Source organism: Neopsephotus bourkii, unplaced genomic scaffold (assembly GCF_033783945.1).
Source record: "Neopsephotus bourkii isolate Nb327-2 ecotype Australia unplaced genomic scaffold, CSIRO-AGI_Nbou_v1 NB_95, whole genome shotgun sequence".
NCBI lineage: Eukaryota > Metazoa > Chordata > Aves > Psittaciformes > Psittacidae > Neopsephotus > Neopsephotus bourkii.
In genome coordinates this window covers 1,364,534-1,390,763 of record NW_026900612.1, presented here as the reverse complement: position 1 = coordinate 1,390,763, position 26,230 = coordinate 1,364,534, and the positions used below count along the sequence as shown (strand labels likewise).

The 26,230-nt window shown below is 40.9% G+C and overlaps 2 protein-coding genes across 3 annotated transcripts in view; one reads left to right on the top strand and one right to left on the bottom strand.

Moving 5' to 3' along the window:
- Nucleotides 1-11,694: 11,694 nt before the first annotated feature.
- On the bottom strand, nt 11,695-18,533 carry AP5M1 (adaptor related protein complex 5 subunit mu 1). Its single transcript, XM_061356130.1, is given in 15 exon segments — nt 11,695-11,867; nt 12,998-13,073; nt 13,075-13,095; nt 13,363-13,497; nt 13,581-13,616; nt 13,618-13,657; nt 14,378-14,417; nt 14,420-14,516; nt 14,896-15,047; nt 15,050-15,125; nt 16,249-16,312; nt 16,314-16,359; nt 16,362-16,507; nt 16,509-16,829; nt 16,831-18,533. Coding segments are annotated over 15 exon segments (1,485 nt in total). The 5' UTR covers nt 16,920-18,533; the 3' UTR covers nt 11,695-11,721.
- Nucleotides 18,534-21,596: 3,063 nt separating this feature from the next.
- EXOC5 (exocyst complex component 5) overlaps nt 21,597-26,230 on the top strand; it is a 28,278-nt gene continuing 23,644 nt past the window's right edge. Inside the window, exon 1 of one of the 2 annotated variants that reach the window (XM_061356113.1) lies at nt 21,597-21,786. In XM_061356113.1, the coding sequence (XP_061212097.1) occupies nt 21,760-21,786 (27 nt within the window). In that variant the 5' untranslated portion in view covers nt 21,597-21,759. The remainder of the gene's footprint in view (nt 21,787-26,230) is intronic. The other variant, XM_061356119.1, reaches the window with a different exon arrangement.

Here is a 26,230-nt window from a genome sequence, read left to right as displayed (position 1 = left end):
ATCTCTTCTCAACTCTGTCGGACAATAAAACTCCCTTCATCTGGCACCAGTTATCCTCCAGCCTACTCCCTGGACAAACAAATGAGATTGAGAAGCATAATTGATGCATTATAGCAAGGATTGGGAGTGCAGTGATTTAAAAAGTGGTTTTGTAGGAATGGATTGCTGTTGTTTCATGCTGCTTGTTTGTTCTGCAGCTTGAGGTCAAGTGTGTCTATTTTAGCAATGCAAAGCATTGTTTTGCTAATTGCTTAGTCTGCATTCTCAGCTCACCAACTGGTGTCAAAAATACAATAATACCGACTGGAGTCTGACCTTGTTTCTACTGCTTTTCAGCTAAGCTGAGTGTTAAGTATGGACACAACTTACCTGCCAAAAAGTAGATAAATGGAAATAAAAATCATAGTTAATGCTTGCTATTACATTTTTAATGAGGTTTAGGGGTGAAAGGCACATAACGTTGTGCTCTCAAGTCTTGCAAGTGTGGTGTCTGAAAAATGGAAGAAACCTTGTAGAAGTTCTTCAAGTGGCAAAGTGATTTCATAGCAATTTGTAAATATAATCCTGCCTCTATTTCCAAGTTTTGTATAGCTCGTCATATTTATCAGAGGTTTTCCCAGAATGATGTACCTCTGCCAACCTGGACCATCATCCCAGGGATACTGTGCCCCAGGACTGCTCTGGGCTCAAACGAGATGGAAGATGCTGTGACATTAATCTGAGAGTGAGCCTAAGTATTTGCAAATGCCAAAATTTGGTAACAAAGTCATTCCCCATCCTCTTCCATCCCCAAAGTTAAGCTACCCCTAGCCAGACTCTATGTAAATGGAAGAATAAAAGAAAAAGGGTGAAGACCAAGATGGCTGAATCCAAGGCAGCAGAGCAAAGTAGTTTGCAAGGCTCATACGATATAAGGTACAGCAGCCAGCTGCACCAGTGAAGCAGTGACCTGCTGGTTAGCCCACACGACATATATAAGCAACATAAAATAAACGACAAGAAAGAAGCCACCCATCTCTTCCTGAAAGGAAGGTTTTTGCAGCTGAAGCGCTGGTTTAGTGCCACCACCGGAGGGCAGAAAAGGCCTTCGAAGAATATCAGCCTTTTTTGTGAAAACTGCAGCATTGCTGAAGTGAAGAAAGTTCTTCCCTTATTAATATATCTCTGCCCTTTATTGAAATTAGGAGGTTGACCTATTGCACATTACATTTAAAACAGAGCTCTGTGCAGTGGTTTAAGGTATTTGCTCTCTAGAAACGCTGCTGAGGTCTGAAAAGATAAATTATCCACACTCTGGGGTTGTTGAAGATGCCTTCTGGTTTTGAACAAAACTCTATTTCTTAAGAAATTAAGCAACAGATTACTATGATTAATTAGGAAATAGCTTTTAATGTAATTGGAAAATAATATCATCTTATACTATGTACTTGATCAGTTTCCTACTGCTCAATTTGGGAAAAACAGCAAACAAAGCTGATAAATGCCATTCAGATATTTTGCCTTAAGATATATCCCATCTTATTTATAAGACATACTTATATACCTATACACTGTATATACATGAACACAGATTCACACAACAACTGCAAAGAAATAACACCTCCTCCACATTTTTCTTTTTGCTTAAAACACAAGTAATGCAGTTGAACCATTTTCTGTATCTCTATAAATACAACCCAATTTTCCTAAATAATTTAACGTAATCATTAGCTAAATCGAGTCATCAACTATGTATCACCAGTGAGGCAGTACAGAAATCAGCATGGGGCTTACGGGTCTTTGCTTTGATTGCTTCTGGCTGTTGTGTCATATTTGTTGTGCTATAACATTAGGCACAAAACGGTTGGGCTAATTTTCAAAGCTCAGTTTCTTTCCTTCACTGGCTCATTGCAGAGCTCATATAGTCAATACAGTAAATATGGAATATGTTTTTAAATCCTCCCTTTTTATTTTTACCAAATTGTAAGTACATGTAACATTATATCTACCAGAAAGATACTAAAGCTTTACAGACTATCACATTACTCCAGATTTTGGCATTTCTTAAAAGGGATTTCTTTCTTAAACCCACTACACTGTAATGGCTCTTAAGAAGCTGTTACTGTCTCGAGTGCAAATCCTTCTTAGTTTGTGTATTACTGACCTGATCAAGTGCGATGGGGGCCTTCAATGAGCCTTTGGGGGGAAGAAGTCCCACAAGGAAATGCTTTGGGAATTTTCATTGGAAATGGGAGTAAATGGGGAGGGGATACAACCAGGGTGGAAGGCACCACATTGCAGGCTACAGCCCCTTCACATGGAAGGATTCACCCTTCAGAGCAGCTTTTTAAAACTCAAAGTATTTAACATAAGGGGGGGGGGGGAAGGAAAAGCCAGTAACACAACTGAAGGGTTGTTTAAATGTTGCCTGTGGATCATAGAAATGCCCAAATACAGCCCTGATTCTTCAAGGACATATATACATGGTTTCACTTTAGGATGTTGATTTTAAGAGATTCTGTGGACAAGGAATTTATTTAAGTACCTGCCTAATATCTCAGCACGGGTAAAGTTAAATAAAATAATTTCTCTCCCCTCTCCCAGGCATATTTACATCCAAAAACTCCCTTAAAATCAGAGAGTTTAGAGTGGAAATCCTGGGAGACACTTAAAAAAAAATAATCCCACAAATGACATTGTTCCACCTTTCCACTTGCAATAACAAAATACAGCTTTATGCCCAATCCCGTAATCAGCTTCTTACGGGCTGACCCAGCTAAGCCCCAGATCAGGACCGCACTTCCATGGTGCCATCTGAGTCGCTGCATTATTTTGCAGTTTACGTTTCTACAAAATGATGTCATAATTCAGCAAAAAGACAACATATTGATGAATGAATAATAAAAAATTAAAAAAAAATATTACTTCAGATATCAGACAGCCACAGATCACTTGCCTGAAATGTTTCAGAGATCTTACACGTGCCATGTGCTAATCTGAAATAAAGAGGCATCTTTGTAAGAGCAAGGGAAAACCTGCCTGGAAAACAGGGCTTGGGGATAGGTCACAGCAAAAATCACAGCCAGTGGGAATATCTTGGGTTTGAAGACGATGTTTCAGCCACTTGTCCCGTTCCATTAGGACCAAACACTATTTGGTATTCAATTGACTTTCTAACTTAGGAGACAGGACTTTCCATCTTCAAATGTTGAAAATAGATTGCATTCTTGGTGCTTTGCTTTGAACAGTTAGGGAAAATAAACGCACACCCTGGTCGTGTTCTAGTGATCTCCCTAATCTCGGTTGCACTTTGTCAGGACGAGGTAACTGGTAGTTAAGTGAAATACCTTAGATCAAAGGGGGATTAATCGCCAACTGAATCCTTGCTGAATAAACCTGTCATTCAAGAAAATTATTTCCACTGAACTTAGCAGAGGATTGAAGGTATTTGCATAACAGGGACCAACGTACTTCAACCAGGTTAAAAGGTTCAGAATTCAGGCAGTGTTTAGCTTTTGGCTCCTTTTCCTTTCAGCAGCCCTGTACAATGGGTTTTAATCTGATAATACAGCTAACTATCTAAATGATGTCAGAACAGGAAAGTATAGCAAAGTTTGGCTGAGGGATGGATCAATTTCACTTTCAGTAACTCCTAAATCTGATTTGTTGGAATTTAAGATGTAATCCTTAAAAAAAAAAAAAAAAAAAAAAAAGAAGAAGTCCCTTTAAACCAGAGAGCTGTTTATTAACATCCTTTTTTTATTTGACCTTTGTCTTAGAAACACCAGGTCTTGCCGGCTGCCTTACCAAGGGCTCTTTGGGATCATTTTGTACAGGTTTATACTGGCGTCTGCAAGTAATGCCCGTGGATGTGCGTGCCCACCATGCATGTGGATCTGTGCAAACATGCACACAAACAGATTTTCAGGCTTTTCCCTTTTTTTTTTTTTCTTTTTAAGCCCATCTTTTGGAGGTCACGCTGAATTCAAATGTAAGTGAGACTGAGATAATTAAATAACGGGACCCAACAGGCTGCCATCATTTTCTATGATCAGTCCTTGAAAGAGATTTAAGCACTGCAGCCTTGTTTGGGGTTTGTTGTGCAGCTGTGGCAGTGATTTAAAGCCATAGGAATTATCCCTAGTTTATGGCAGTTGTTTTTGCTGTGACTTTTCATGGAGAATTCATTTCTCGAAGAGACAGATAGGGCTCTTCCAGGGCTGGAAGGCAATGGCTTTTTAATCTGTGGTATAAAAACTGTGAAAAACAGTTAAAAAATGTAGATTTCTGGAGAGCGCTTTATGTCGTCTCCCTCCGCAGCCTTCCAGGGGTTCATTTGCAAGCACTTCCACCTCTCCTACCTTTCGGGCATATGGAAGGATGTCAAGCTATATGGCGGACGTCAGGTTTCATAATCAGATTTTGACAATAAATGGAATTTAGCCACTTCTGCATCTAGCCTGCGCCTGACACCATTCATTCTTTCAGTGGGTGCAGTTCATATTCATCACAAACTCAAAGCATCTTTCAAGTTAAAAAAAAATGCAAAGAATGGTTATCAAAGAAAATGAATAAAATCCATATTGAGATAATTTTTTAGAAAATGATTGAAGTTTTAACCCAAGAAAGGACTCTTAGAGTTTCTTATAGCTTAGAATAAGAACATGTCAATCACGATTAAGCTTCTGGAATTGGAATCCCTTTGAAATGCAGCTGTTTCTTCTTTAATTGTGGCAGCGGACTCAAAAGAAAAGAAAGGTCCAGCCTTAAAGATGAGTAAGGAATACAAAATAGCTCAGGATTAGTTGTGGAGTTCAAAGGTCACTAATTACACTAAGGAGTTCCCAGACACAGGGAAAACATTAAACAGGTCACCTACCAAACGGGAAACAGACTTTGACTTAGAAAAAAAAAAAAAAAAAAAAAAAGAAGGAAAAAGAAGATCCCAAAGAGATATGTTTCTAGAGAAAATCAAAAGAGACCATCTGATTGCACTGGGGAGAAAATGGGTTGGGTTTAGTTCTTTGCTGTTACATGTTGCTACAGTTGCCATCAGGCTTTCAAAAAATTATCCAGAGCTCAATCAGGTTTCTAGGAGGCTCCATGAAAGCAAGGAGAAAAGGAGGCAGACCATTGCCTTAAAATACCTGATTTTAAGTTTTGTTGTGGGTTGTGGGTCCTTGAAAAAAACTCCATGAGGGCTGAGATCTCCACATCAGGATTTGGCTTGATTTGTTGAGGATGAGCCATGTAAGCAAACAGGTGTGTTATGGGAAGCAATGGGAAGTGTTTTGGAAGAGCCTCTAAGGCCCTTTGTGGGTGTTTGGGGTACAGTGGGTCATCTTTCCCCTGGGAGAAGCACAGTTCCTCTTTTTTTTCCAGCTCCTCTCTAACCCATTGACTTGGGACGGACTGCTGGGGCTGTACACTCAGCAGATCCATAAGAAGCTCAAGTTCCAAGGATTCTGGTTTCTTCTGAAAGTCTCTTGGGAGCATGGTACTAGTCATCCTGTCTCCTGGAGGGCTGCAGTAAGCAATGAAACTGTGGTCAGGTCTGGGTATAGGTGGAGAGAGACAGTGGCTTTATTGCCAGGTTGCTCACAAGAGAAAGAATTTGTATTTTTAGGACAGAGCCTTTTTTTTTATCAGATCCTATTCCCCTGCATGAATCACCATCTTATTCCTGCAAAAACTGGCAGATCAGTGCATCTTAGGGCAACATGAGATTTGCAGAAATAAGGAAGAAAAAAATTAGATAATCAAGGAGATGCACCTATCTAAGTGGCCTGCAATGGGCCCATACAGGGTCCTACTTGTGCCCAAGGGATCTTTAGCACTGGTGTCAGTTGGAGTCGGAATTGAAGCTCTGTTCTCTGTTCCCTGCACCTGAGTAACTTGGGATGCTGTACTGGGTTTGCCTTGCAAGGTTTTGGTAATGGGGGGGGCTACAGGGGTGGCTTCTGTGAGAAGGTGATAGAAGCTTCTTCCATGTCCCATAGAGCCAGACAGCTCCAAGGTGGACCTGCTGCTGGCCAAGGCTGAGTTCATCAGTGACAATGATAGCACCTCTGGAATAAGGTAATTTAGAAGGAGGAAAATTTACTGCACAGGAGCAACTGCAGCCAGAGAGAGGAGTGGGAATATGTGACAGATACAGTCACGCAAACACCCAGGTCAGTGCAGAAGGAGGGGAGGAGATGTTCCAGGCACCAGAGCAGAGATTCACCTGCAGCCTGGGTGCAGACCCTGGTTGTCCCACTGCAACCCATGCAGGACCCCACGATGGAGAAGGGGGATGCCCAAAAAAGGCTGTGACCCCACTGGGAAGCCTGTGCTGGAGCAGGCTCCTGGCAGGACTCACGGCTCCATGGAGAGAGGAGCCCACAATGGAGCAGGTTTGCTGCAGGAGTTGTGACCCCCTGTGAGACCCACACTGGAGCAGTTTGATCCTGAAGGACTGCACCCCATGAAAGGGATCTACGCTGGAGCAGTTCATGAAGAACTGCAGCCCATGGGAAGGACTCATGCTGGAGAAATTCATGGAGGACTGTGTCTTGTGGAGAGGAAGGACCTTATGCTGGAGCAGGGGAAGAGTGTGAGGAATCCTCCCCTGAGGAGGTAGGAATAGACAGTAGAGCAGAGGCAACATGTGATGAACTGACTGCAATCCCCATTTCTTGTCCCTCTGTGCTGTTGGCAAGGGAGAAGATAGAGAATCCAGAAATGAAGTCCGTAAAGAAGGGAGGACTGCTTTTAAGATTGGGCTTTATTTCTCATTATCTTACTCTGATTTGATTGGTAATAAATTAAATTAATTTCCCCATGTCAAGTCTGTTTTGCCCATCATAGTAATAGCTGGGGAACTTTCCTTCTCCTTATGTCAACCCATGAGCCTTCATTCTGTTTTCTGTCTGCTGTCCAGCTGTGGATGGTTTTGGTTGGCACCTCTGTCCAGCCAGGGTCAACCCACCAGTTACCATGAAGGGAACTGAATTTAGGAACAACACCAAGGTGCCGCTGTTTATTCCCACTAACAACCATATGGCAATATAGCAGCTCTTCCAAGAAAGCTTGCACTTCCAAAACTGTGATCCACAAAACTCACATCTAATGGCTCCTTTGGGATTGAGGGCGGCAGGGGTTTCCTGCCATGGTGCTCTCCGGATGGACACAGTTTTGGGTGGGCTTGGTTTTCTCTCCCCTAAAAGATGCTGCTGGTAATACTTTGCATTTTGTCCTGCTATGAGGTGAATTCTTACTGCAGATACAATGTGGAACAGGTTCAGACTGCGGTCTGAGGACTGAGGAGCTAATAGATGATGCGACAGCAGAAGGCAACATGGGAGATGGGGACAGTAAAGCAAAGCTTGGAGAACTCTAGCCATGGGAAAGAGGAGGAATGGGACCAAATTTCTGTATGTTCAGGAAGTTGGTAAGTGGGAGCCTACGGGCAGTAAGTCAAAGAAACAAGGCTGCCTGAGGGAGTGGGTATATTCTAAAGTGTTGCCATCCTCTAAAGCATGAAAGAACAAGGTGCAGTGAAGGAGACAGCAAAAGTAGTGAAGGATGAACATGGACTTAAAAGCTCTATTACGACTTGAAACTCAGCAGGGCTTGTACAAATAGGACGAAGTGTAGCAAATTTCTAGGATAGTGTGAATAAATAGAGGACAACTGTCTTTGAACAGTTAATGCCTTGCTGTTTCAATGCTTCCTCGTTAACAAAGTAGTTAACACTGGTAAAAACAGGATAAAAATACAGAGAAGGGAAGGGCTGAATTATGCAGGAAAAGTAGCTGCTTACAAATGATCTGAAGTAACAGGATTTACCTCAAAGTACTTTAAGAACCGGCATATACTTTCTTGCAGCTGCCACCAAATACCTTGGGACCCTTGTGGGAGGAAAGGGCTTCGAGAAACCTATAAAAGCACCAAACTACTGAGTTCTGTAACAGCCAGCACAGGTTTGACAACTTTGAACTGTGTTGGATGGACTAATTCCCTCCTGCAATGAGATGTACAGGCACTGTGAATTCGGGGGACATACTTGTTGTCTCACATATAGACATTGGTACATTGGTGACACTTTTGACCATCGCACAATGTGCCAAGCAAGTTCAGGAGATGCGTTGAGGTGACTGTGGTGGGAGAGTGCTCCCAGGGGCCTGGGAAGCTGTTCTCCAGCAGGAGCTACCAGTCAAGGAAAGATGGGCTTCTTGGTCCAGTCTTGCTTCTAGTACAATTCAGGATTTGGAGGGGAAGAATGCACATAAGGCACCTGAAGACATCCCTCTCTTCACTGTGGCACTTCAGTACAAACCTTTGGACACAACGCTTTGGAGAGGGAGGTAGGCTATACCAGGGGTAGCAAGCGGGTAGAGGCAAAAGATGGGAAATTTTGGTGAGATCGTGAGTTCTCAGAAGCTTCAGGGTCTGGACAGTTTTCTAGAAATGGGGGCTATATGGACAGGTGAGAATCACACCAGTGCCAGGTATTCCTGCATTTTTATCCCTTGCACATTCAGTGATTGCACTGGTCCTTCTAGCCACAGGATTGCATGCCTAAGCCACATATTAGGTCTTTGTGACACTCCTTGGTTCCCTTCTCCTCTCACCCTGTGTCGATGTTACCTGTTCTCAGATCTGCACCTTTGTACCTGCTTGTCCTGGACCATTGATTTCCACCCACCCCGAAATATTCAGGCTATCAGGCTTTGAATGAGGGCTATGACAGCTTCAGTAATAGCTGCTTCTCAGCCACTGCATCATCTGGGAACTTCATTTCCTTCCACAACGTGTTAAATAACACAGTTGGGCTCCTAAACATGTTTGATGGTGGATCCCATTTGGAAATATCAGCCAGTTTTTACCGTGTTTAGTGAGTGATACATGGATTTTGCAGTATTTTAATTTCTTAGAGGTCTGTTACATCAATTCTCTTTTCCAACTAAATGCGCAGTCTCATCCAAAAAGTTTTGGCAGTATACATTTGCTTTAAATTCATGCTAATTGCCATTATTTAATTACCCCAAAACTTAAATGACATAATTCATTTTATTAACTGAGTTCTGCATTATCTCATTTATACCCATTATTTTGTTTGGGAAAATGTCGGGTTAATGACCCAGTATTTATTTACATCTGTATGTTTATTTCTTCCAACTATGTGCATGTTATTTTTCTTCTAGCCCTCTGAAATGAATACTAACTGGAGAACTTTTCAGCCAACTCTTCTGAAGTCTTTGTGCAAAGTTATCTGAACAGGTATCATATAGTCTATACCTCTGATGAAATTATAAATATAAGCACTTCCAGTCTTGTGGAAGAAACAGTCCTCTGGACCACAAGAGAATTCTTATTTTTTCCCTTTGATGTATAGTACTTTTAAAGAAACTGTTGTATCAAAGAAACTGTTGTTTTAAAAAACCTCATTTTACAACCTTGATTTTTAAAGAGTTTTTATTTTTAAATGAATACCACTGACAAAGAGTTTAATCACCTTTAAAGCCTACCAGGACTACTGTTAGATGCCACCTCTGTAAAGCTCAAGCGAGCTCTCAATATTTTTCTGATTTCATCTAGCTTATGAAGCTTACTGAGTTCACTACTAAGCTTATTTTACCAATTTACCAGCTTACTAAGATTTATGAAGCTTCCATGAGAATAGGCCCTTCCCCTTCCCAAGGACAAGCATAACCATCAGGTCAGGAGAAAAGCTTTGTCTGACTTCCTCCATCGCAAGAGTGTCTCACAGATGTTGCACAAGACTGCACGTGGCTAGAAGAGAAACATCATCCATTCCCTGCCTCCATCCAAACCTGCATTGACAGGTGTGTGCAAAGTAATCTAGAGCAGCAGCCTCCATTCCCAAGTACTGCTGTTCTCCTAACCTTGATAGTTAGACATGGGCAAGAGGGAAGCAAAAAGGATCATGATTTGGGAGGGAAGTCCTGTTATTAAGCGCAAGGTGTCTTCTAGTGCACTGTGAATTTTGACAGTCCCATTGCATCACAGCATTTACTGGGGAATAATCCGTGAACCTGTGAAGGTGAAGAAGAAAAGCCATTCCTCCATATGGCTGCTCTGCAGAGCAGACAGCTCTCATCTTTTTTTACGGGTGGAAAGCAAACACCACATACTGAAATCCTTTGGTGGGTCCCTGGTGTACAGAAAATTATCTAAACCCTTCAAATAGAGAGACCCTTTCTCTCCACTGACTTTGTGGTGTTCAGGCATGCAGATGGCTGTAACAGGTAGTGGCTGGATTCTAGGCAAAATCATTAATTCACCTGTTGTCTGCTAATCAAAATGGACACATTGGAGACTGCACAGCAGCCTTCCAATATCTGAAGTGGGCCTACAAGGATGCTGAAGAGGGACTCTTTACCAGGCACTGTAGCAATAGGAAAAAGGGTAATGGGTTCAAACTTCAGCAGAGGAAATTCAGGTTAGATATAACGAAGAAGTTCTTTACTATGAAGGTGGTGAGGCACTGAACAGGTAGCCCAAATGCTCCATCCCTGGCAGTGTTCAAGGCCAGGTTGAACAGAGCCTTGGGGAACATGGTCTAGCGTGAGGTGTCCCTGCCCATGGCAGGAGGGTTAGAACTAAATGATCTTAAGGTCCTTTCCAACTGTAACTATTCTGTAATTCTACGACATGTCACCTGTGTAAAATGGGTCACAGCAGCACAGCTCTGTTTTATAAATTTGCACAGCAGTCTGAACTGAATGGCATGTTTCAAACTAATTAATCCACCCTTCAGAATTTTTAATCAACCAATTAAATTACTATCTCAATCTAAGCATTTTTTAAACTATAACTTGAAACTCTTCTCCTTATGTCATCACTAATCTTATCTATCACAGAGCATACAGTTAAACAAGAGGTATGGCAGGCGTAGCCAGCATGCTCAGTTATTAGAAAGCATTCTTCTTTTCTGCTGCCCTCCAGGTTCTGTTTTTCACCAGCCTCTCAGAATTTGCTTGTTTCCTGATAAGACTCTTAAAGTTCATTTCCAGCGTTCCTGCAGATACCAATTTTCTTCTCAAAATCAGAGGTCTGCCTCTGTAAATTGAGTCCTTTTCCACCTATCGTTCCAAGGAAAAAAGTTCAGTGATGTTTTTGGAATATCCAGCAGACTTAGCTGGTTTAGTCTGCTCGGAGCCAGTCTCATAATTTTAAAAACCAGGTTCACACCTCGTACTTCACAGCACACGTGAAAGGGGACTTGCCACTTCTGACAGATGCAAAAAGATTCCTGCATCAGCTCCTTTTTTTAGAAGTGCTGCTCATGTCATTCTCCCCCTCTCAAAACTCTTGTAAATTACTAACTTGCATGTATTCTGTATGCACTCTTGCTTTTAACTGTCCTGTTAATCTAATCACATTCTTGTGAATTCAGGACAGGAATAAGACACTGAGAGCATTCACGTCCTGTGAGCTGTCTGGCTTACAAAACCAATGAAGTAACTGGGAGTCCTCCCAGAAGACAAGCACAATCATACCAGTCTGTATCTGTATCACTAGGTACTTATTTTGTATCAGTTAATGTTAGAATGTAAAGTAAAAATGGTTGCGGCAAGTACATTTCAAATTGTCTTCTCTACACTCTTACACAGGACTAACCAATTTAAGACTAACTTATGTTTTTAAGACAAGTGACTTCTGTTTTTCCTTAACATAAATCTTTAAACAAACATACAAAATACAAAGTGCTGGAAAACATTTCTTTTCACTGTATCATGATACTACACTCATTAGCTGTCTGCTTTGTTTAAATGCAAAATTATTCACAAGAAAATTAATCAAGTCTACGGTGCAGAAAAACGTAGGTGCTGGTGCTTTGGAATTCCAGATGTAGTAACTTGAAGAAAGAAGTTCCCAGGCTAGAAAAAAAAAAAAGGCAAGAAAAATAATCATTACAGGGTGCTTTACAATTAGATGTTCCTTCCTCCAAGTTGAGAGACTACTAATCCATCCTTACTAGTTTACAGAAAAGGTATAATGGCTTCTTTAACCTGCTAAGACTCTTATTATTATTTGAAAATAGTTTCTGATAATGAGACATTTAAAGTATCAGCTTCAATTACCTTTACTAATGTATCGCTCATAAGCTTAAAATTCAAACAGAGGTTAAATCAAAAGCAGGGGGATGGCTTGGATTTTGTTAAATGAATATAAATTGCATACTTGATATAAACCATACAATATGAAAAAACTCTTTTTTTGTGGTACAATTTAGGACTGAATATGACCTGTCACAAAATTAGCAGTGTAGACCACAATTTTCAAAAGGCATTCACAGGCTCAGCTAACATGACTGACAGAGGCCGCAACAGATACACTGCTACAAATAAAAATGCTTCCATTAGTACTGCTCAGATTTAATGTGTACCTACCATGTTCCAAATTAAGTGTATTTTTGGTGCAGACTTGGAAGTAGTCATGTGTTAACTCAAGAATAAGTAGACCTGGTTTTTGCTCCAGATTCACGTAAGCCCACAACCACCAAGGGATGCTGGTGAGGTGACACTGACAGCAACAGTCACACATTCCATGCAGGAGCTGAATTCTGTAGCTGGGTATTCCCAATTCATCTATCACATCAAGCAAAAGGATACAAAATAAGGGGCCAGATTGCCGAGTCATTCTCTGCCCTCCCCCCCCCCCCCCAGAAGTTTTGCCATTATGCAGAGCATAGTAAAACATTACAGGGTGAAAGAGAAAGAGCCCAAGGGACAGAATGACTTTGTAACTGAGCAATAAGGGCGTTCTTCAAGCAAGATGCAGGTCCCTATTCCAAGGACACTTTAAGCATCACACACATACACACACACACACACACACACACACACACACACACACAAAAGTACAAAGCAGAAAACAAAATTCTGGGATATCCCAAGCAAACAGAAAAGAGCTTTGTCCAACATTAGCTACATAATTTTAGCCACTGACATCCAGTTCATAACTTCAATATATTTCAGTTAAATAAATGACATTATTAGCAACTCACATGCAGTAATTTTGGGTTTTCCTGGTACAACGATCTGAACAGGATGCTGGTCTACATAACATCTAGTAAGTGTAAAAGTCTGGGATTCTAAAATACAGCTACAGAAAGAGAGGGAATACGCAATTAAATGCATATTGTCATGCTTGCTGTGTAAATATGGGCAATCTGTTACATGATCTTGGTGCGCAAACATACTACAGAATGACAGGACATCAGACCCTGCAAGCAAGAAAACAAAAAACTCCATGCTGAGAAAAACAGGTTAATAATTATGTCTGATTTTAAATCAGGGTATCTTCATAGCCAATTTAAGATAATAACATAAATTACTATTAAGTCCTCTTTTCACAGAGTCAGCAATTTGCTTTTACGTAAGCGGAATTCCCAGTGCAAATATAATCAGTTGGGTGCTCCTTACCTGCAGTGCCAAAACCCACAGTTCCAGTCAGAGAAAATTCCAAAGATTTAGGGAACTTCTGTCCTAAAGCCAGAAACAGCATCTATAAGAAATTACACATCCCTGCTTGTACTGTACAAACTGACTAGGGGAGGAAGTAACACGGGTATTCTGCTTAGCAATGACCCAGACCAGTAGGCTTTTCTCTTGGGACAAATCCAGTTAACCCTAACACAACTTTGTACTCTAATAGAGTGATTGGGCTTGCTCAGTATTTGCTAACACCATTTTGTTAAAGAAAGCAACACAATGCTGAAAGACATTATTTATGTGCACAGAAACAAATCATACCTGAGCACACAGCTAATTCATGAAAAAAAGAAAACAAAAAAAAATATTACAGAGCAGGAAGAAATCACCATGGTCTCAACCTAGTAATCAAAGAAGAGCTAATGATATTTTACTGTCCTTAGTTCACTGATAGTGTTTTACTAACACTATGATCAGCATCAGCAACTTGGTATCACTTAATCTTTAAATTTTCATGATAATTATGTGATAGCATAATCATGGCACTTGTCAGAAAGGCTTAAATGAAAACTATTGTTTTAATTTTAAATAACTATATTTTTGGTAAGATGATCTGTAGCTAGGATTAGCAGGCTTAAGGAACAGGTAGCCCTGGGTTGGAAGTGATCTTGAGACTTAATCCACCTGGGATTGTGGCAGTATTTCCCATGAGAAAATACCATGGGGGAAGGAGATGCACAACAGAAGTACTCAGAACATTACCAAATATTCTGGTATAATTCTGTTTTTTGGAAATTATATGAATTCCAAGTGGGCATCAGAACACCGCAAGGCCACTATCCACTGGTAGTACTTTGATGGACCATAATCTATTATATTGACTCCTGACAGGTTTATTTCAGGAAGTTTACAGAGAAATGGAAGAAATTTATTTAGGATTTCTTTATTCTTACCTGTTGAAAAAAGGTATGCAAGCTTTACAGTACTCAAAAAATTCTTTATGCTCTCGTGAAGCTTCAAATTAACTGTTATTTTTAACTGTGATGGCTCTTCAACAAGTTGATAAAATCCCAAAACTGGTGAAACAGGAGCCTGGGAAAAAAAAATATTAATTACCAAGATAAGTTAACACCATAATCATAAGATCAGTTATATACTATTTTACTCTTCAGGCTACTTGTGATACACAGACTTGTGGTATATGCACTTGACATACCTCAGCCTGGATATATTTTTCGAATTCAGGCATCTAAATAGTTCATTTAAAGTAAGAACAGCCATGCCAAGCAAAGGTACTGGCACCTCCTGAATGTGATTCAGATGACTCAATTGCCTTCCAAGCAGTTTATTATATAAAAAACACATTACTTGCCTCTATCAGACTGAAACTCATTCAGACACGTTCAACAACACAGGTATTTTTATCCCTGCTTGAAGACTCAAAAATTACAAGCGTCAGGGATGTTATTACCTGGGAAGTGTAGTAACACAAATTGAAGGAATCTGAAGGAAAAATGAAAGGAAATTTGTAAGGTCCATAGTACACAGAATCATCCAGTGATTTGGCACTACTGGACATCAGCATTGCAGTGTCAATGGAAGTCACAAAATGACGGACCAGATATCTTGGAGTGGAGGACCATTAGTCGGGAGGTTCAAGCTGAGGGTTATGTTTGGTGCAGATCCCTCTATGTCACACTTTAAAAATTAAGTCATTTTAGATTAACTCCCTCAAGTCAGAATTAGATGTTCAAATATAAGCATTAGAAGAAAAAATAATAAAATCACACTAAAACTTTTCAGCTGGCTTCGAATATCAATACCGACAAATACTGTCAAAACCAAGTTCCTTTCCCATTTCAGTAGCCTTTGCCATGTGGTAAGGCTAGTGATGCAGTCTTAGCTAAGTGTCTCTTAATTGGCAAATACTCTTTAGCAAGAAAACAACAGATAAGCAAACCAAGGACTAACATATAGCTACAATATGACAAATGTTACATAAACATGCTTGCTGACAGTCTAATTCTATTACTTTTACAACATCAGCTTAATGGATTCAAGCATGCTATTAATGGCCACTGTGGTCCCAAGTCAGCTTTCTCACAGCAACCATGTGCAGCACATCCATTGTCTCATCTCTCCATGTGCCAGCTCAGCAGCGCACGATTACACCAGGGCTTTCTTCTTATGTAAGGCCATTCCCTCTGCAAGATGACCTAGAAACTTGTCCCTCTGAGAGCAAGAAGCTGTATTACCCTTATAATTCCTACCAGCATTGCTGGTGGGAAATAGCCCAGTCTTTGAAAGTGCAGTTAGCTTCCTTCAGAGATGAATATCCCACTTCTTGCAGTTAACTGAATTGTCATGATCCACTTTATTAGGCCTTTCTCCTCTCAAAACACTGACAATTACAAATACTCTGATAACATAGTGCGCTTCCGAAGCATAATTCAGAATGAATGTTAAATACATCAATTATAGAAAACACAAATTTTAATGTATTTCATAATTATTATTGATCTATTTAGTCAATATTCCCCAATTTTTAATATTAAACAATGAAAACCTGGAATGCTGGACATCTAAGTCCCATAAATAGTTACTGAAAAAATGCATGAAGCATGCAGGAAAAAAAAAATCAGTAAAGATCAACATAAAAAACACTAACATCAGTCTAATAAGTAATATTTCATTATACTTTGAAATACCAGTATTAAAAATTCACTGTTCACTTCCCAAAGTAAAATGGCATAAGAACTTACCTTCCCAGTGTGCTTGTATGAAAATACTTTGATCAGACTTGCACATAAAATGCTCTCATGTTGCAATTTACAGTTCCATAAACTTGCTACATGTACACAACATCTCTTGTGTTATACTGCATACACGACTTTTTCAGTAGTACAGATGTTTACCTGAGGTTTGCCTTTATATTGTTGGATCTCCAAGCCGGTTGATTCTTATCTGTAGGTATTTCCTGAATGTCATCAAACAAGCTGTTTAAACTATGTATGTTTGTGCTTAAGTGGGTGCCAAGCAGACAGGTCTGTATAAGCAAATTCTGAAGCTGGCCTATTTTCACACTCAGCTTCAGTTTTCCAACTTGAAGAGATGTAGCCCACAAAGCCTAACAAAAAAGCCAGTCCTTGCAAGAGCCCACTAACAGTGAGGAGGGGTGGCTGTGGCTCCAAGGTCTCCTCAACTACTGGAAGACATGCATATGTTGGACCACTCTTCTGAAAAGCAAGCATGGACCAGAGATCCTCTCCTTTGGTGCGAGCTGAATATACCAATGAATGACTGATTTGGGTACAAGTATCTTGATACTTCACGAAGATATGGTCGTCTGTGAGTTCCAGTTCGAAATGCAAGGCTTTAAGAAAAGCATTTTCAGAGGGTACAGGCATGAGTTGGCCCGTTGAAGGTCTTAGCACACACTTCAACATCAGGGTAACATCTGTGACATGGAAATAAGAGCATCTTAATGCTGCGCATCTTTTCCCACCCAAATTATCATACCAACCACACAATCTGCTGTTATAATGAAGGATGGGTTTCTCTTAGGTATTCAAGTAACTCCTAAAGGCCCCTCTGCTGCTAAAAGGAATCTTGTGTAAATGGAAGCTAGCAGCATCCTGATAGAAACAGTGACAGGAACAGTGATCTAAATCACTGTCAATAAAATTATTTCATGAGTCATTAGGATTCATTATAGCAGGTAGATTTTTCCTGAAAACTTTGAGCAAACATATTAGCTCATTTTTTAGATAAAATGTGAATCTGTCTGTCTACCGTTACTGTTGCACAAATGTACGGGATGTTTAAATGGCACTAATGACCCCAAGCATGACTCACAACAGTGCATCAAAACTGCAACAGCAAACTATTTCTAAGAGGTGAAATTACACTCAAGAAGACAAGTTTTCAGACACTTAAGAAAACAGATGTCCCACATAATAAAATCCAAATACAACAGCTTTTTGCCTATAGCTATACTATGCTAATATACCACTGCTGTTTTGAACTTACACAACTGATCTGCAGCAGTTGCTTTAATTGATAAATGAGATTAACTAAAATCTTTACAGTATTATATATACAACACAATTTCACTGTACATGAGTCAATTTTTTTTGGCATGGGCTGTGTGGACTGGAAGGAGGGAAGCAAAACAGATTCCACACTGCATATGCAGTATATGTGACTTTAAGCTTTTATGACTGTTTCATCGTTTCATTTTTTCAAGTATTTAAGTAATCATAATGTCACAGAGACACAAAGTTTTGTATATTTTAAAATTGCTACGTTGCATCCATGTATATATTTAATTTTAAATTTCCTAGAGATAATATTTGAGAAAAATTATACTAGCTGTTTAATGCTGTGTCTGTGATTTTTTCTTCTGAAGCAGTATTACTTGTAAACGAGAGAAGGACAGATTTCTTCTCAAGCTAACCTAAAATTATCAAGAGGAACTAAGAATTCATCTTTTAATAAATAGCTGAGAAAAGACAAATTATTTCTTCTACAAATGGATTGGTTTTCATCCTTTTTTGGAACTTCAGACTCCTGTGTAAGTTTGGTAACAGGCTTGCTTTTCTATCTTCTCTTTTTTGGATTCCCTTAGTAGTTATCTACAACCTTCAGAGCATATCACAGGTTATACAGCAGGCAAATAGTTAAATCACTTTATGAATCATCTCCTTAGCAGATCTGTTCTCAGGCTGCATGTTTGTTTGCATTCAGAACCATTCTAACACACAAACATGGGAGAAACATATTTGTTTCTCCTTTTTATGCTGTCTTTTTAAGGACACATTGCCACATTGTTTCTTAAATTGCCATGGAACTTGTAATTCCAGCAATGTGGTACTTTGTTGCTTCTATGACCCACATATGTAGCACTCCCCTTCTGCTCCTGAACACTTGCATGGTTCTTATCCTGTTGCCTTTAAGTCCCACCTACACCATCTTTTCTTAACTGTGTACCAGAGTTTAGCAGTCTCTTGATCGTGGCAGCTATGGTTCTTATTTTCAGTGACTGCTTTTTTCTTTGATTCTTTATCAGCCATCTAGGGGTTTTGTTGGGTTTATATGTTGTTTTTTGTTTGTTTTTTTGTTTTTTTGTTTTTTTTGGTCAATAAGGAAAAAGCATGCATAGGTAGAAAGAAGCCAGAACTACAAGAACCATAAACAGGATACAAGTGATAGTTAAAACACCCCCCCTGTAAGCTTCACGCCTACTTTCTAGTGCAAAGATACAAAGTGGTTTTGCAGCATTAATATTTGTGAGGACTTCCAGAGCAAGGCTGTTGATAAGAAGCTACATGTAACCTTGGTGAGTGTGAAATAAGAGCTCACTCCTCTAATAGAAATAACAGGGTTTTATTGAGGGACAAAGTCAATAAAGCAAAAGCAACAGCACTGGACACATGACCATAGCTGGAGGCGCACTGATTAGCATTTGTTACAGGTTTATATGCTTTTGCTATTGCATTAGTCATATACATATTCATAACTCCAGTGTATAGGTGGGGAATATTAGAACTAGCTCCAGGAACTTATTATCATAAGTCTTTTCTTGGCATCTGCGCACTGCTCTCCAGTGATTGTGAGCAGAGGTCTTGAGGATGAAGGAAGCAGTCTTCCTCATGTGAGTAGGGGCCTTCAAGATGAAGTAAGCAGTCTTTCACACGGTGGACTTTTCACCTTTGTCACAGTTGGATGCCCCAGTAATCACAAAACTAGCTGAAACCAGACATATCTGTAATGCTTCTGGTAGCTGGCAAAGATTTAGAACAGTGTGACCTTCCTGCAAAATTTATTGCAGGATGAGCAGACAAGGAGTATCCAAAGCTAGCAGATGTTTGGGAGGCACTGTCTCTAAACTAACTGATAAGTAGAAGGATGGTGTGAAATCATTCATTCATGTTTAGTGGGGCTACTAAATTCCACAGACTTAACAACATTGTTCTTTATCTTCGACCTAAGTTAGGCTAAAAGTACTTTAACCCTATGTTTTCCAGGCACTAGCTTTCCTCATATCAAGTCCGTCCTGTGTTGTGTGTGTGTGTGTCCCTCCCCTTTTCTTTTACCTTTACAAATTCTTTTGCTATGTGACTCCATTTTGCTCAAGAGTTCTGGCCATTTTCAACTTGTTGTCTAATCTTGTGTCTTTAGCAAGATTTGTGAACTCATACAGTTATAGTCACATAGCAACACCTATGATTTGCGAAAGCCAATACATTTATGTGTTTATCACAGTGAGCATCTGTTACTTTTCACCGGTGTTTCTAAAACAAAGGAAGGGGAAATACTTCAGTCTAGTTTTGTCTTACTTATGTCCCCACCTGTCTGCTCCATTTGCTGAAGCTGTCCCCCATACCACAGCAATCTTTTCCTCCTCACTGAATCTTCCCAGCTTTAGCTGAGTAATTAGATGATTAGTCAGCCCTTCAGATCTCAGTTTTTCAGTATTTGCTTCTAGAAAGCAATGAAAACTTAAAAAGATTAAAGTTTCCAGGGATGAAAGAGCTTTGGTGATTCAAGAGAGACCATATTTGTTGCCTGAATTAAGTTATGACCAGCTCAAGTACAGCAGAATGCTTTGATGTCTCAGATGTCTTCTCTGAGGTTAAAGATCAGGGCTCACGTATCTCCAGCTGAGTGCGTAAGTTCTGAAACCAACAGTTTCCATGTGATCCGGCATTCTTTATATTGTCTGCATGCTTTGTTGAATTTAAGGTCAGTTAGGGGGATAAACTTGGGGTTTCCACAGCCCTATTATTTCCTCTGGGAACTTGAAAGATCTAAGTCTGGAAATCACTTGAAGTATCAAGTATAGTTCGCCCTTTTCAAAGGAGCACTATTCCTTCTCTCTGCCACTTACTGTGTGACAAGTTACTTCACATATCCCTGTCACCAGCCCCCTCTTCCTCCGTGGTGATTACACTCTCAGTTTTTTTGGGACAAGGCTTTCTCTTTCTCTGTGCTTGTAGGGGGGACGCCTCACCTCTGGTCCTGTAGGTAATACAAGGACCATAATACTAATCCGAAAACCATGAGAGGAATGTCTGATGCAGAGATCTGTCTGCACCTGAAAATGGAAGATAGTCTACTTGCTCTTTTTGTTGTCTTGGTTGGGTTTTTTGCCTCCTTCTTCAGTTTTAGTGAATCCAGACAAGGACTGTAGATCACGACTCTTTAACCAGGTCTCAACATTTTTCATTTCCCTAACCCCAGTTACTTTTCTGCTCCTCTGAGTCCTCTGAAATAGCAACAAATTTTGGCAGACCAACAAAAACAGGCTGCCTAGCCCAAAATCTTACTTAGAACTCTTACACAGTTCAGAATAAGAACAGAACTTAGTGGACTCCTCTGCTAACTTAAAAAACCCCTGTCTTAGTATGCAAAAAATAAAATCAAATCAAAAGTCACATTTCTGATTGAAAATACATTTTTTTTTAGTTACAGAATAATACAACAAGAGAATATATGCAAGATGCATGATTTCTACTTTACCCACTTTGGTCATCTGACTAGTAATTTCCACCTTGTCCTTTTCCACATCAGGGCAGAGAAAAGCTAGGTAAAATCTTTACAGTAACAGGAAGAGGAACAGTGAAAAGAAAGTCATGCACAAATTGCAGAACTTAGGGGAAAAAATAAGAAAAGGAAGATTTAATTAAAAGCAGATTATCTGAACACAGAAATTCTCAAAATCAGGTTCAGAAAAGGACAGTGGCCAGCAGCACACGGATGCTGCTGAAGGGATTCAGTCAGCATCACACTGCTCGGTATTTTTTGCACGTTTCAGAGCCCAAGGCAGCCGCGGTTTCTCTAAAGCTGCCAGGACCCCTCCAGCTTTCTCTCCTGACAAAGCGGCCAGAACTCCCCCGCTACCGACGCCGGCCGCCCCACAACGCTCGGGATCCCTGAGGGCACCCACGCCGGCCCGGCCAGCGAGCTTACCCTGGCTGCCGGGCCTGCGCCCATCCCCGACTCCCTGGTCTTCACAGGCCCCCAGCCCGGCGCGCTGTCCTTACCCAGAGAAGAGCAAGGCGCCGTCAGCCCCAGGGTCATACCTGAGGAGCCACACTGCCCGCAAAGCCCTTGCGGCGCCGGTCCGGCGCTGAAGACTGCCCGTCTGCTGCGGCGGGGCGGCCACGGCCAGGGAGGAGCCGGGAATTGCGCGCGGCGGCGACCGCCCGGCGCAGGCCCATTTCCGGCTGGTGGAGGCGGTGCCGCGGCGGCTGGGGCTGCGGAACACAATGAGAGCCATTGGCGGGTTGGCGGTGGGCCGCTGAAGAGGAGGACTGCTGCCCTCCCTGCGGCCATGGCCACCACGGCTGAGCTCTTCGAGGTGGGTGCGCCGTGGTTCCCCGCGAGCTTTCCCGGGCGGAGAGGCCTGTGCTGGGCCCGGGGGCGGGAGATAGAGGTGAAGACGGCTGGCTCTCTGGGGGAATGCGGAGGGCTTGCCCCGCTGCGGCTGGGGATCAGCTTCCCTGGGGGAGCTCCTTCCTCCTCGGGCTGTAAGGGAAGCTAGACCTCCTTCCGTGGGCGAGCGGCGCAGTGCCAGAAAGTGGGGAGCGGGGTGTCGGTGTGGGGGGCCGAGGAAGTGAGGGGGAGCGAGGGTGGTACCTCGGAGGGCTGTTTCTCTAAAAAGCTGCCGCGGGTGGGGGAGAGCATTCCCTTACCTTCCCTAGGGCGGGAGCTAGCGGTGCCTTTTACGCCTGGGCCTCCTTCCCCCGGGCTCTGCAGCACGCGGGGTGCCGCTTTCAGCAGGGTGCCAGGCTGTGCCAGGCCCGACCGCCACCCTTATGAATGCACAGATTCAGTTGACCCCAGCGCCACGGTGTCCTGTCACAGCTTCTGCTTTTCTGAAACAAGAAGATAACTTCATTCTCCCTTTAGCTACTGTGAAACTGGGGCACAAGAAACTGAGTGCTTCCCCAACGCTGTACATGGCAGGGCAGGAATACAGCAAGAGTCTGGCGAATTCTCCTCTTTTGGCCTGCATTATGGGCTGTCATTATATGTGAGTCTGAAAAGTGCTTGCCTTCCCATGCTAGTGCATGAGGATGTGGTATCATTATATATCCTGTATTTGCTCTCTGAGTCGCTCAAGAGGCTGTTGTTCACTTGGTGTGTTAATACTGGGACATGCTTTGCCCAGCCTTCAGGAAAGGTCTTCCCTTTTCTCTGGGAGTTCCTCTGTATATAGTTTACATAAATGCATTGTATGCACTTGAATTCGTGAGTCACTGTTACGACACATTAGTGTTATGAATTGCATCTTTTGGCTTGCATGGTTTAAAAAAAAATAGGAGGACTAATGTATCATGTTATAAATAGCTGGATGCTAGGGTGGTTTTTTTCCCTTACTGTCTTAGGAGTCCATTGATTTCTCAGTGTGATGACAGTGTGGTTCTGTTCTTTGTGGGAGTTGAATGTGAGATAACTTGGCTGTGGAAAGAAAACTTTGTTTTGTCTGCATGTTGGGGTCATGCAACAATTTGCTCCATTTTGCAATAGTAATAAAGGTGAAATTGCACTGCAGGGGACACCTTTGCCTGGAGATGGGGCTTGAAATTATGTTCTCTGGTATGGAAGCCAGTATTTCTTTCTCTCCAAAGGCAAGAGAGATTTTCTTGACATTCATTAAACTAATGTTGCCTACTGTGTTAGTTTGAAGTCACTGCCATATATGTTAGATCATGAAAATGCGCTTATGGGAGTAACCCATAGCTGCATACTGAGGGTGGTATTTGATTGCCATGTTTTCATGAGTATGTGTTTGAAAGTACTTTTTAATAGAGATGTGTAGAAGGATCTGTGCTAAAAAATGGGTACAACATGGACTCAGTTCCTCATGTAACTCAAAGTGTTATTTAACCATGATTATTTCTAAACTGATTTTTAATGTTTCTAGGTCCAGTTTAGTTTTGTCTATATAGGCCAGATCAAAGCAGGTTATCATCCACTTCAGGCATATCTCTTATTAAATCAGTAGTATTGGCTGAATGGATAACATAATGTTAATTCATCTAGAGCTGGAGGGAAGCTCAGAGCTGTGAAGGAATTGACTGTTGGAGCTCATCTGATAACAGGCAAAGGACTTGCAAATGATGTTTGTAATAGTAGATTTTCAGCAATTTCTGCAAAACAGGATAGGAGACTTAAAATAGGAATTAAGCTGTCAGCTGTAGGCAACCCTATTATCAAGATAGCATTGAAGAGAGCAAATGTTTGTTAAAGACACGATATACAAATGAAACTGTAAAGTTTTGAGTTTGCAGTGGGATCTGTGAAATTATGTCTTAAAAAGACTTTTGAACTTCATTTATTCTTTATAAAGCAAGTAAATTGTTTTTAGCACACCCTTTATAAAAAATTGGATGAAAAAGCTCTTTTTTTTTTTCCCTGTTGGTCAGTATTCTGCACATAATAATATCCCCTGCAGTTACTATTTCTTAAATGATACAGAACGAGGTTTATATGATTGAAAACTGAAGAACAGTATTCCTGTGTAAGTGCTATTGAAAAACAGAATTTTTCCATGGTATGCCCCTTTAAAATATTACTGCACCTGTATGTAGTAATTCTGCTGTCATTTAGGTTGAACTAAACTAATTAATACTTTGATGTGTCAGGTTGCTAAAACAAAACGCTGGTTTATAATTTTTGCAGAATAGCAGATGTTGCAGGATAGAGGCAGACTGTGAGATGGGATGAGCATTGCAGAAGAGGGAGATGAGTGCCTGGGCCCGGGGGGAGGGCAGTGGAGGGGACTGGGTTGCTGCCGGTTCGGTTTGGCCTCATGGCTGGTCAGGTGGCACCTGGATTTGGGGTCAATCACATTGTATGTTGCTATGTATCTGGCTGGTTTTGGGGATGCAGGCTAGGGAACTGCAGGAATTCCGTGAACACATGCACTTGAGAGAGCTTTAGAGGACTAGAGGTGGATAAGCAAAATGGGTATTATAAATATTTTTTTTATTATTATTATTATTTTCAACTGTCTAGGGCATGTATATCAGATTTCTGTAGGAGAGAAGGCTTTAACAGGCTTGTAGGAAAACTGCAAAATGTAGAAAATGTTAGATACACAGAGCATCAGTAAACAGTGCACGCCATATATAGGATTCTTCCTTGGCGATGTACTTGGCATTGATATCCTTGTAAATAGTCCAGTTGACTTGCAGAATCTTAAGAAGAAAGACTGTGGTTGGGATTTTCATGTAAAGGAGAAGTGATGCAAAGAGCCATAAGATAATTAGGAAGCCCTTGAAGGAAATGTTACTGTATTGAATGGCTGATTTCACCTGTAATTGAAATTGCAAAAATGGTCTCAAACATTCAGATGGAAAGATGAAATAAGGAGAGAATTTACACTTGATATGAAAAGACTGTGTTAGGCTTTTGATAAAAAGGATTCATGTAAAGGACACAGTGTGTATCAGAAACAGCTGGGTTAGAGATAAGTGACTTGCAGAGAAATTGTTTGTATGTGGTATCATCCACTTATTTTCAAAGCTTAACCAAGAAGCCTGAGCAAAACTCAGTTACTGTAGTCAGTCTTTGAATGAGTGGGTTCTGGGTGATCTGTTGAAATGGTGAAACTTCTTATCTGGTAGGAACCAGCATGTTGCAAAGTATATGTAAAAAACTCTTACATTTTTATTTAATAGCTGTGCCTGACTGGATAGGCCATAATGTGTTTCTGAGGAATGACAGACTTTGAAATGGCAATGTTTGCTTTTCAACCTTTGTTTTTTGTTACTAAAATAACACTATAATAATGGTGTGGGGATTTTCCTCACTTCTGATGAGATTTTAGACCTGTTGATACAGGAATCAGTTTGGTACCTGTGGAGGTCTGTTTATTTTTATTTTTAAAAACCAAGCTTTATCAAAAATAGTTGTGGCATCTTCATATGTTTTGTTATCAGAAATAAGTTGTGGCAAATACCACCTCTAACCAGAACCACTCCCAGCTCTGTTCATAGTGTTAAATTACATGCAGCAATGGTTCTAAAAGCTTTCCATGAAATCCTGTTGGTTATGAGAATACTTTGTTTACTGATCTTAGATGTGCTGATGTTAACACCTTAACAAGGCTGCTAGATTGTCAGTTAATCCGAAGTGACAAATTCTTAGGGGTTTGGGTTTTTTTTAAGGGTAGGTGTTGGACTGTGGGTTGAGTATTTAGTATTAAACTATGTAAAGAAATATTTGAGATACTCCTGTTAGATAGGAGGTCTTAAGTTCATAACGAGGTCTCTGGCTTCAGAAAATATTTTTGGGTGGAGAAATAATGTTAACACTTCACCATTGTGCAGTATTTTTGTGGAAGCTCCAGCAAAAACTGTGGAAGAAACCTGAGTAGCCTTGCATTTTTGATATCACTCATGCCTTGTTTTTACTCCTTGGAAAGGTCAAGTCCATCATCTGTGTTTATGCTTGCTTTGTTTTTTTTCCTTATCTGTTTTGTTTCTGCAGCTGCAGTTTGGTGTTTCATAGTGTCTAGTGGCATTCTCACACTGTTTTTGCCAGAGGGCAGTGTCTTGGCCAGTTCTGCTGGTGATGCTGTGTTGTGAACTGCATCACAGGGTTGACCAATTGTAAAGAAAACTTTACCACTTTTTAGACAGATCAGTTCTATCTGATTTGCTGCCCAGCTGGCGGCTGGGTCTCATAATTTAGTATGTCAAGTCAGTGTGGCTGCTGCATGGTTCATAGAATCATGCAGATTCATAGAATCATACAGAAACACAGAATGGTTTGGGTTGGGAGGGACATTAAAG